The sequence below is a fragment of the Miniopterus natalensis genome, chromosome 14 (genome assembly GCF_054644295.1).
Source record: "Miniopterus natalensis isolate mMinNat1 chromosome 14, mMinNat1.hap1, whole genome shotgun sequence".
NCBI lineage: Eukaryota > Metazoa > Chordata > Mammalia > Chiroptera > Miniopteridae > Miniopterus > Miniopterus natalensis.
This window is the reverse complement of record NC_142094.1, coordinates 54819054-54830665: the sequence shown is the minus strand read 5'-3', so window position 1 is coordinate 54830665 and position 11612 is coordinate 54819054. Positions and strand designations below refer to the sequence as shown.

At 55.5% G+C, this 11612-nt stretch overlaps 1 protein-coding gene across 1 annotated transcript in view; it reads right to left on the bottom strand.

The window, feature by feature from the left end:
• Nucleotides 1–872: 872 nt before the first annotated feature.
• Nucleotides 873–11612, bottom strand: part of TCERG1L (transcription elongation regulator 1 like) — an 87047-nt gene continuing 76307 nt past the window's right edge. Inside the window, exons 10-12 of the mRNA XM_087824210.1 lie at nt 3364–3453; nt 2036–2154; nt 873–1035 (exon numbers count right to left, since the gene is read on the bottom strand). Of these exons, the coding sequence (XP_087680336.1) occupies nt 879–1035; nt 2036–2154; nt 3364–3453 (366 nt within the window). The 3' untranslated portion in view covers nt 873–878. The remainder of the gene's footprint in view (nt 1036–2035; nt 2155–3363; nt 3454–11612) is intronic.

Sequence of the window (11612 nt, the reverse complement as noted above, 5' to 3'; positions counted from 1 at the left end):
TCCCGAGGGGAGGGACTGTCTGAGCAGGGGGATGGGGACAGGAGGTGTGGAGAGGGGACTCTTTGGAGCCACCCTTGTGCGCCAGGCGCCACCATGGGCTGTTTGCATGCACATGTGCACACACCACACACAAGTGTACACAACACACAGGCATCAGTGCTGGCCTACCACCATCCAGGCTTAGCCACAGAAACACTGGTTTAAAATATTTATTAATTAAAAAAATGTTTAAATTTCTTTATACAAAGAGGATGAGAAAAGTCCCATGCACACTCTGGGCATACAATAAAAATAACTCAAGTATTTGATGGTTTTGTACAAAATAATTCTTTTTCAGTAGGACCTCCGGCTGACAGTGCGGCCCCTGCTCCAGGCCCGACGTCCCCGGGGTATGAGGTGATTTCCCTAAGACACCTGGGGGCGATCCGCCGTCCCTGTGTCCTGATGTTCACAGATGTCACTATGATGAATGATAAAGGACCCTATTGCTACTACTCAGAAAACTAGACCGAGACGTGAGGACACTTGAGTGAGGGATCCCCGACACCAGGGGCTCCCGAGGAACTGAAGGGACTCACACAGGTTCTCAGGAAAGTTTCAGAGAGTCGGCTCAACCCGGGAAAGCGCCTTGGGATGGTTCTAGATGGTGCCCGCCTCTGCCGAGTGACAGGCCTGCAGTGGGTTTATCGTCTGTATATGTTACAAGTCATTTGCATAATTAAACAACTAAGGGGTCGACGTGTCATGGCAATTAGGAATGCATCAAACTCTGCACGTTGTACAAAAGAGCTTCAATATGAAACAGTAATCCTCTGAGAACTCAGCCGCGCCGGCCCCCCCGCCCCCCAAAACTCTCAGTCTTATTGCATCTTTCACACTCATCTCATTTTCCGTAGCCTGAGTCTGTTTTCTTTGTCCCGTTTCTTAAGAATAAGTATGAATTGGTTGAAAAAGTGCTCCTGGTCCTTCCGTTTTTGGACAAGTCGAAATCTCTGGTCCCGGCCATACTTCTCGGCAAACTCCTTAAATGTGGTCCTGAAAAACAAGAGGTTTCTCACAAGCCCTCCCCTGGGAGCGAGTCCTGGTGTTCTGGAACCATGCACCCTGGCTGTGCCCGAGGGGGGGGCCCTCCCTCCCGGGCTGGGGGGCCGCGCTGGGCCTCCAACACCTGCCCCACCTGCTCCCACGCTGGGCCACTCCCACTGGGCCCTGCAGGGTCCAGACGCCCCATCAGCCCATCTGACAGGCCTCCAGGAACGAGCCTGGCCCCTCCTGCCTCTTGGGCCGCCTCGCTGTGAGCCTGCCCCTGCCCACCTGCCCCCATCACTGCTTCGGCCGCACAGGTCTTCCGCCCCCTGCTCTTACCAATCGCCTACCTGCCGTGGGTCTTTGCCTGTGCTGTTCCCTCTGCCTGGCACACCCTTCCCTTATTTCGTCACTCATCATTTAAAACCCACTCATCATTACACATCAGGGCGGCGGTGTCTTCAAGAAAACTCTCCCTATCTGGAGGGCCCGAGAACTGTGCATGGCTCTTGCCTGACCTTTGTCAAGGTTACGACCTCCATAAGCCTCAATAGTGCAATTTTACTGGACTCTCCCTCCGGGACGGAAACACCAGTATCTGTTCTCCATTCAACGTCCTGGACGTCTAGCCCTGTGGCCGGCGTGTAGCAAGCACCCAAACACTGATGGCCTGAACCCATAACTGCCAGGCCAGGGGGTCCCGGTAAGGAAACTGGAGAGTGGTTGTGCCTTTGCAGGGACACATGGAACCCTCGCCAGCACTGGGTCCTTAGGGCTTCCTCTCGGCCTCCCAGGTCTGAGCCTGAAGCCCAGGAGCAGTGACAGCTATGAAGCGGCCGAGGCCCAGGAGCTGTGCGCGCAGGCGTCTCAGGCCTGCCTCCCTGGAGCCCTGGCGGACGCCTGGGCCTGAGCTGCTAGGGTGCCCGGAGCACAGGGCAACGTCCAGGCTTTGTCCGGGGGGCGCCTCTAGACCCCCCCCCACCCGTCCTGGGCATATTTCTCTCCATACCTGGGCGACACTTTAGATTCCTCTAGAAGTTTTCTGAATTCTTCTTTGGCCAGCAGCAGCTTACTTTTCTTTTCCCGGTACTCCTCTTTTATCCTGGTCTTGACAAACTGTTCAAATATCTGAAAACACACACACAGGAGAAAAGTACCAGGAGGCTGCCCATCAGAAATGGGACCTTGTGTTTCAAACCCTACATGACACACAGCGAGAACCGGAGGGGAGCTCAGCCTTTCCCTCAGGGCTGGAGCGACGAGCCAGGGCCTTCCTGGTGGCACTGCCCAGGACTCCACCTGGGTCCCTAGGAGGCCACTGCGCCCCCTGCAGGCACATCCCGCCTGACACTGAATCCCCTGGGAGTGACCGGCTCTGTGAAGGGCGCAGTGTGGAAGCCCAGCGCCAGGGGCCACCGTGTTTCTCGTCTTGGGACTCTGAGGACAGGTCCCTGGTCACGTCTTGCTGACTCTCACATCGCAGCTGGTGGCACCAGCAACACGCAGAGAATGTAATTTGTTCAGCTCACACCGAGGCCCTGCCTGGCTGGCTTCACTGACTCCATGTTGGTGTTTGCCTAAAGGAACGTCATGAACCGGTGATAAAATTAAAAGCAAAATCGTGGTTCCCGTCTTCCTGGCCCAGGCTCTCCCGAGTCTGCTCTCTGAGGCTCAGATGGTCACCGTGAGGCCGTGGCCGTAGAGCCCCCTCGAGGCGACTCTCCTGGCTTCTCTGTTTCCAGTGGTTTTTCCCCATGACCCACTTTCCTTCTGAACTCCAAGGGCGGAGGGAGGGACAGGAAGAGAGGACACAGAAACCCGGATCCTCCTAGAATTTATCTCAAGACGCTTCTGGAATGCAGATCCAGCAGATCCCGGCCGGGCTGCGTGACTCAGTCCTTGTGCCATCTGTCCAGTCTGCGCAGCCTGTCTGTCCCTCGCCTGCCTGCTTATCTGGGAACAGCCCTGGCTCCGTGACGCACAGTGTGAACAAGCCAGGGCAGACCCGCCAGGCAAGCTCCCTGCGAGCCAGCCCTGGCTTTTCTGGGGACGTCCATCCTTTACTTAGGTGACCATTGTCCCCTGGGTCCCCTCCTGTCTCACCGTCTTTACAGCAGACCTTAGGTCTTTCTAACACGGTCACCTGGGACGTGCTCGCCAAGCCGGTGACCGGTGGAACCTGCCTCCACACCGGCAACGGGCTATCCACCAGCTCCTGGCTGGAGCCAGCCTACACCGCCCCCCGGACAGCAGGCGTCTGTCCACCAGCCAAGCTCCCAGGACAGGTCATCCTAACGCGGCCTCCCCAGGCTGTCACCAGGCCTCACCTCCCCTTACCTGTTTCCGCTCCTCGGAGTTTAGCAGGAGATAGCGGGGATCAAACACGACCTTATGTAATTCTTTCTCCCAGGTGGAAAAAGCTGACACCTGAAGGGAGAGTCAACAGAGCCGCTTTCAGCACCGGTGCCGAGCCTGGAGCCCACCGACATGCATGGTCGCTGGTGAAGGACAGCAGGAAGGCCCCGGGTCAGGGACGTCGGACACGTCAGACTTCCCAGAAGCCCACGCCAAGAGCACTGGGAAGTTTCACATCTACACTCGTGACACTCTTCCCTCCTGGGACATCTTTCGGGGCCACGCAACTCTGACCCCGAAGCCCCATTACGTCTGCTTCAGTTTGAAGGGCGAAACGACACCTGAAAAACCCCAGAGCACCCAGCCCGGGGTCGAGGCCACGCCCTGCACATAGTCTGAGTTGAGCATAATTTTAGTTCATTTTTAATCCGCACTTAAACCTTTTTGAGGTCAGTTTTTTTAAAAAAACAAAACAACAACAACTATTTTACTCCGCAATAGTTTGAGATTTACAGAGGAGTTACCAGCATCTTACAACGGAAGCGCGAGTCCCGTACCTAGTTTCCCACACTGTCAACGTCTTTACATCTTTAGATTTTCCCGCACTATTACTAACGAAGCCCATGCTTTATTCAGCTTTCTATAGCATTTACCTAATCCTTTTGTTCTGCCCCAGGGTCCCAGCCAGGACACCACATGACATTCAGTCTCACGCCTCCTGAGGCTCCTCGGGCTGTGACAGTTTGTTGTGACCTGAACGGTGGTGAAGTTGGCACTCAGGGATTTTTGTAAGGCGCCATCTGTTGGGATTGACCTCAGCTCTTCTCCTGGTTGGATGTGGGTTACGGGTTTGGGGAGGAAAACCACAGGCTAAACCCGCCCTCCCATCACATCTTATCAAGGGTGCGCACTATCAACTCGCCCCTGGCGATGGCGACCTTGGTCACTGGGCTGTCTCCCCTCTGTTCCCGTACTCTTTCCCCCCTTTCCATGCTGCCCTCTTTGGGGGGACATCACGCCCCCACACTCAGGGCTCCACCTCTTGAGAGAGCCGTACCTGCAGGAGGTATTGGCAGTTCCCTGGGTGGGGTATGTGCCCAGTCGCCCGCATCTGCTTCCTTACCCAGCCATTTGTCTCTGTCAGCACAGACTCAGAATTTATTTCCCACTTCAGGGTATCATCCAATCCAACTTGCTGCTCAAATAGCTCCAGTTTTGGCCACTGAGACCTCTTCTGGTTGGTTCCTGAGTCCCTATGCCAGACCCTCCCCATTTTGTGTGTTTTTTTCGGGGGGGCACCTCCTCATTTTCTGTTGCATCGTGTACACCCCCTGTCTGAGCCTGTGGAGCAGCCAGCTCTCCAAAGCCGGGGTTCCTTCCATTGGAGAGTGTGTCAGGAAGCAGGGCCCGGGTGCTGGGGGTGCCCATGGCTACCTGGACGTTGCTGCTTCTAGAATTTCTCAGCTGCTAGAGCTGTGAAATGGTCAAGTCATTTAAAAATAATGTATTCATTTAAAAACATTGACTAAATATTGATCATGCTTTAGGCCCCATGCCAGGTGCCGGAGGATTCAGAGAAAATAAGCCAAGACCCGACATCAGGAAGCCCGCGGTCCGGGGCAGGACAGGTAAGTGAGGGGACGCCCTCCTGAGAGGCACCGGTGCCCTTCCTGAGACCCAGTGGGAGCTAAGGGCACACCGAGGAGCCTCTCCATCAGCCTGAGGAGGAGCCTCCTCACATGGTGACTCAGGAGCAGAGGGGAATTCGGACTGTGAGCAGCTGAGCGTGACAAGGGGCGCAGGGGCCTGTAAGGGGCCAGGAGGAGGCAGGAGAGACCGAGCAGAAGGGCAGGACACTCAGGGCAGACTTAGGAACCCAGATCTTATCTCCAGAGCCACGGAGAGGAGTCAGAGGTGACCTGCGTGTCAGGAGGGCCCTTGGGGGCCTGGGCAGGGAGTGAGCTCCTGGGTGCCGGGGGACGGGAAGCTACTTGGCAGTTTCACCAAACCCCCTTCACATCCGCACTGTGAACGGGTTAAACTCCTCCTGGTAGAGACACTACTTCAACCGACATGTGCTTTGCTGCGTACATCATAACAGAACTTTTTAAATTTGACAATCTCTATCTTTAATAATAAAATCAAAGCCTTTTAAAATAGTCACGAGTTGTTTTATCAGCAGGATGGCCCAGCTCCACCCAGGGATTTACCTCAGTGGGCTGAGAACCGAGTTAACTGTAGATAATCTCAGGGGTCGGGGTGGGGACTCTAGGGGCACATGGGGCAGAATGACTCCACTGTGACCGGGGACACCGACCCCGTGAGTGGCAGAGCAGGCACAGAGGGAAGCTGTAGCCGACCGCAGTTCAGCTCCATCCAGGGGGCACGTGTCCGTCCACAGGGACCCGTGAACACCCCAGAGGGCCCCAGCTCTGCAGGGACTCGGTGTCACATAACTAACTCCACCAGTTCACTGAGACTCTTTGGAGTTCTAGATGTTTAATAAAATACATTTTTTAAAATGTGTAGTATATCACCCTTGCCTCCGACGGAATTTACAATCTATGAGGAGGCGAGATGAGCCACCCCGACAGCAACTGTAATTTATGGCCATAAAACAGATGCCGTCATACCACCCGGCAGCCATGCCAACCGATGCTCCTGCAGGGCTGGTGCCGTTGAGAGAAGGGTGGCCAGGGCGCGGGGCCCAGGACAGAGGCGGGAGGCAGGCCCGCACTGCCTGCAGGTGGGCACAGCCTGTCGGTGACACTCAGCTGTTCCGGAACAGGGACCCTTGATCATTGGTTGCAATCACCTGGGGGCGCGAGGCGGGGGGGGGGGGGTGACCAGGGTCTGAGCACAAAAGAGAAAAGTCACTGAAGAAACTGCCTCCAGCCTCAGTCCCAGTTTCACCAGAGCCTGTCTGAAAGCTGAGCAAAGGGCCTTACGATGCTCCTGGGAAGGTCAATTCTGGAGGAAAGTGGGTGCCGGTTAAGCAAAGTGGGCTGAGAGTCCAGTTCTGGCTAAAAGGTGAGATAATATAAGTCCTGTTGGTGTCCGATCCCGGCGACAGTCCTCTCAGTCATCACAACCAGACCTCCGCAGGCAGGGGCGCCCGAAGGAGGCAGACGCCGCTTTTATCTTCAGAACCAAAGGCGATTTTGAGTATCTGTCAATCCTTGGATCACAGAAGAGGCCAGGGACTTAAAGACCAGAGGAAAGGGAGGAAGGTGGCCAAGGATGGCTCCTGCCAACCCCGAACCCGAGACGCGCTGTCGGCCTCCCCAGGCGGGCAGAGCCGCCCCATGCGCTGTTTCAGCTGTAGGCGGGGACTCCCCTCTGCTGCTCTGGGGCAGCTGGGGGCCCGGTCCTGGCTCCACGTGCACCTGTGTGGCCGTGACGGTCTGTATGCACGGCAGCCCCCCGCATCCTCCGCATCCTGGCCACTTCCTGCCGACTGCACCAGGGGCCCAGCCGGAGCAGCTGCTGCCTCAGCTCGGGAGCACGGAGCTGGGGTTCCCAGGGCTCTGTTAGGGGCTAATTCCCATCTCAAACACCAATCCGGTTACTTTGGAAGCTAATGTTTTTACCAAATTTGATGATCAAACAGGCCGTATTGATGGGGTGACCCATGGACCAGGGGCTGTCGCTCCCTTCCTGCCAATTCTGGTCTCCCCTACTCCCAGGGAAACTGGCCCCAGCCTCAGGCGGGAGGGGCAGAGGCCTTTCTCACCTGGTGGAGGGAGGTGGGGCGGCAGGAGCAGGGGTCCTGAGGGGGCACCGAGGCCATACTTGTCCCAACACCACTCACCTCTTCCACGGCTCAGCCCACCCCTCCTGAGCCCAGGTGCCTCCCCCACCCGCACTCTCCTCCAGGACTCGCTCCCCCCCACCCCATCACCCTACCCCACCTCCCACAGGCCCGGGTGCTGCCAATTCCACCTTCGACAAGCCTAGCCACCCTCCGCCCCTCCCGATCAGCCCTCCCCTCCCCTCTGCAGGCTCAGGCTGATAACAGTTCTTTGTAATTAGCGCTCACACCATTACCCCCTTTACCCAATTTCCCGGAACGCTCGGCTGTGTCTTCTATCTCTGGCTCTGGAGCTCCTGACAATTACAGGCAGTGGGAGAGGGAGGGACACAGCCCAGAATGAAGTAAACAGGCTGGTGGGTGAGGCTGTGCCCTTGATGTGTCCTTGACTGTGAGGCAGCGTCATCCTTTAGGTCTGTTGGAAGCAGCCGGGAGATAGAGGCTTGGGTGCGGCCAGTGCACCTGGGAGGTGGCTCCAGGCATGGAGACTGTCCCGTGGAGGGAGCAAAGCCACGGATGGTACGGGAACTGTGGCGGGGTCACTGAGGACAGGCCGAAACCTGCCTGAGATTTGTCTCCCAGGGACAGGGATGTAGAGGGTTTACATCCTGACCCTAACCCCTCCTGGATTCAGCATAGCCAGGAGAGATGGTTAATCCTGAATCTGGAGATGGGAGTGGTCGGTCTGTGGAGAGTTCCATGAGCACAGGTGGGCCAGGTGGGCCAGGTGGGCCAGGTGAGCCAGGTGGGCCAGGTGGGCCAGGTAGGCCAGGTGAGCCAGGTGGGCCAGGTGGGCCAGGTAGGCCAGGTGAGCCAGGTGGGCCAGGTGGGCCAGGTGGGCCAGGTGAGCCATGTGTCCTGAACACAGAGATAAACAAGGGGCCTAGGACACCCCAACTTCCACCCCTCATCTCCCAGTGCTCAGAGTATTTTAGCAGTTTCAGGTTTCTTTTTCTATTTTGACAGATATATAAAATTTTAGTTACTCCGCAATATGCGTAGCTGATCTAATCGCCTCTGAGGGCTATTTTCCCATTCAGGGTAGCTGTAGCCCATCCTCGGAATCGGTGGGTCATCTTCATGTGCGATCTGTCTAATGCTGATGGAGAGGCGACAGGGTCCGAAGAGCAGAATCCCCAAGGCCAGGGCGGCCAATCCGGAAGGAGGAACCGCAGCCAAGAAGCCGTGAGAACTCACCCATCCAAGGGACAGAACAGTGAGATCCCAAAACAGTCAACAGTGACCGTGAAACATCCGAGCGCGGCTCAGTGGCGGGCGAGCAGGCAAAGCACCCGCCAGCATCGCGCCGGGGCCGGTGCGAACGTGCCTCTGAGGAAAGCGGGCTGGGGCGCTGCGGGGCGCTGGGCAAGTGTCCAGGCCGCAGGCAGCGCTCGCGCATCAGCGGGGCCCCGAGCGGCATCCAGGACGGCAGAGTGGGGAAGCACACCAAATGAATGCAATGCGGGATATTCGAACTGATTTGTACCCTCACCAAAAACGCTTTCCAAAAACTTATATTAATATTTTTTAAATGCTTAAAAGGAGGAAATAGTATACAAGTTTATAAATCAGGTTAAACCTCATGAAATGAACTACTGCATGTTTAAAAAAATTAATGTTTATCCATGTTTAACTATAGTTCAATATTTGGTATGCTATAAGATAAAACGTTCATTCTTAATATTTTAAAAAACTCTGTTATTAAAAAGAAGACTGGAAGAAAATGTACCCAATTGATGTACTGACTGTCTCTTAGGGTAGCATTTCAAGGGATTTTTTTCTTATTTATACTCTTAATATTTTGCAAATTTTCTATAATAAGCATGCATTCCTTTTATAGCGTCGTTTTATTAGCGATATTATTATGTGTCTTGTGAGATTTTGAAGTGTTGCCATAGAAACAAGAGGCAGATAAGCTTCCCAAGGAGCAAAGAGTCACTGTGTGGAGCAGACACTGAGGGTGCCCAGGACTGGAGTCACACATCTCTCATCTCCCTCAGGTCCAGGGCTACCTCTACTGCCACCTGTTACCTGTACATGAAGACGACTGAGACCTTCTAGCACGTGTCCTGGCCCAAGGACCATGAGAGCCCCAGAGAGGTGACGCGGCTTATACATCACTCACCAGGCAGGGGCCCCTCCTGCTGCTTGGGAAAAGGCACCTGCTGCCCCGTTAGCCACAGGACCCCTGTAAGGAGCCTCTGTTTCACTTGTACCACTTTTACCCCTACACATTCAGATCGGTGGCTGTGCTGGTGGAGGTGGGGGCCAGGTGGCTCAGCTAGAGTGAGTGTGCCATCCGTGATGTCCTCATGCTAACAGACTCAGAGCCAAGCCCCAGGGGCTCACCTGAGTAGGTGGCCTCAGGGTCAGCGAGTCTCCCAGAGGCCCGCTGCTGGGAAGCGGGCCCGGGGTCACCCACAGAGGGGCCGGGAGAGGACCGCGCACACGTGCAGCCCCTGAGTCCCGGAATGAAGAGCTAGGGCTCTCGAAAGGCCTTTTCTTTCCTGGCTCCTGGGAAAGCCGTACTTACTTCCAAGGGAAGCTTTGCGGGAGAGAGATGTTCTCAAGAAATCGCCTTGAGTACATTTATCTAAATAGGCAGGGTTAGATTAATAACCTATTCATTTAAACTTGCGCCTTTACAGACTGAAATTTAAAGGAAAGCTGTTCTGTGGTCTGTGTAGTAAAACAAAAAAAAGACAGCCTTCCATGGAGACATCAATTAGTTGTGCTACAAAACCACACAACTGAAGGCCCCCTGCCCCCCCACCCCAAGGGACACCTCAAACCACGCCCTTTGTGAACTACTAGAAACCCACAGGGCCCGCTTCATCATTCCATAAGTGCATGATTTTCTGAACAAATGCAATAAAAAAATCATATTAATCACTCAGTTCATGAAAAAGTGACCTTTCTGTGCGTTTTCAAGCAACTAGAAATCTTACAGGCGTAGCTATCACATCCCCACGGGTAGGAGTAACTCATAAAGTCTGCTGGCATATTTTATAGTCAAAAGTCATAAATGTGGCCTTGCTCTATGCCATCAGCATAATTCAGGGTGGTCTTTGCTATCCGGGCACTACCTGTGGGCTCCCTCTGAACTCCCTGTGAGGTCAGGGTTCGGGCTCCACCGGCCTCTCTCTCCCTGGGGGATCTCGACACGTCCCCACGGTGCCTGCCCCAGGCTCGGTGATGAGAATCTAAGACCGAAAGGAACCGCCCACCTCAGTGAGGCAAGAACGCGCAGAAAATCTCATCAGTAAAACTGCTCAACCAAGGCCACTGGGATAAACTCAAGAGACCACATGAACTTAGCCCACGAGGGTGCCGGGGCAGGACAGGCACAGGCGGGTCCCTCGGGCGGCCCCGGTTTCACACAGGTTTGTTGATGCCGAGATGGCGAATTGGGCCTTGCCGATTTCCAAACAAAGAGATGAAACCGGAGATATAAATAAGAAACTTAAAGAAATGTCGGAGGCCCTGACCCTCCAGGAGCTGCAGCTCGCTTGGTAACTGGGCAACATGAAGGGCCACGGAGCGTGTGGCATCATGGCAGGGGCTGCGGGCGGGGCAGGAGGGCCTCCCAGGAAAGGGACCCTGTGCCAAGCGTGGAAAGGGGCAGAGCAGGGTGGCCCCGAAGGTGGCGACCGGCCATGACATTGTGTATTAGCCTCCAGGGCCATGAGGCCAGGCTGATGGCCACGGAACAAGCAACTCCACTGGGTGGCAGGCAGGGCAGCTAAGTGATCTCGCGCTGCTGACATCCGGGGAAAGGAAGCCCAGGCGGCAAAGCAGAAAGCGAGGCCCAAGGACAGGAGCACCCCAAGTGCCCCGCCCTGTCCCGGTTCTTTCCATGCTGGTTGGAGGGACTACAGTACAACCTTTCCTAAAATAAAATTTTAGCTTGATGCCTCTAGTTTTAAAATCAAGTCTTTGAAAAACAAAAAGTGACCTCCGTCTCCGGGGAGCTCTTCCTGCGTGTGCTCCTGGCATCCCCACCTTGCACTTCCGTGTAACTTGGCGACATGCTACTTTAGGGAGACGCGCTGCACTGTGGTTTTGAATTCCCACGTCTGATTTCCCTTCCAGTCCCCTGTGGCCAGGGCTGCGTTTTACTTTTGGGTGAATGACCAGCAGAGGAAGAGGGGGTGCATTAAAAGTCACGGTGCAAAGGTGACGCGGTCCCCGGAGAGAGTGGCTGGGGTAGCCCCGCTGATTCTCAAGATCTGGGACCCTCTCGGTCTCCCTGTGCCCAGGCTCCAGCCGACTCTGCAGGGCCTGCTCAGGCCGCTGTTCTTGGGGAGCTCTCTTCCTGATGGCCCCACACCCCGGTTCCACTGCCCCTCCCCGGGGCGCCTGCGGGGAGCTTGCCTTGGAGATCCCAAGGTCGCTGGCGGTGTCATTAGCATTAGCTTCA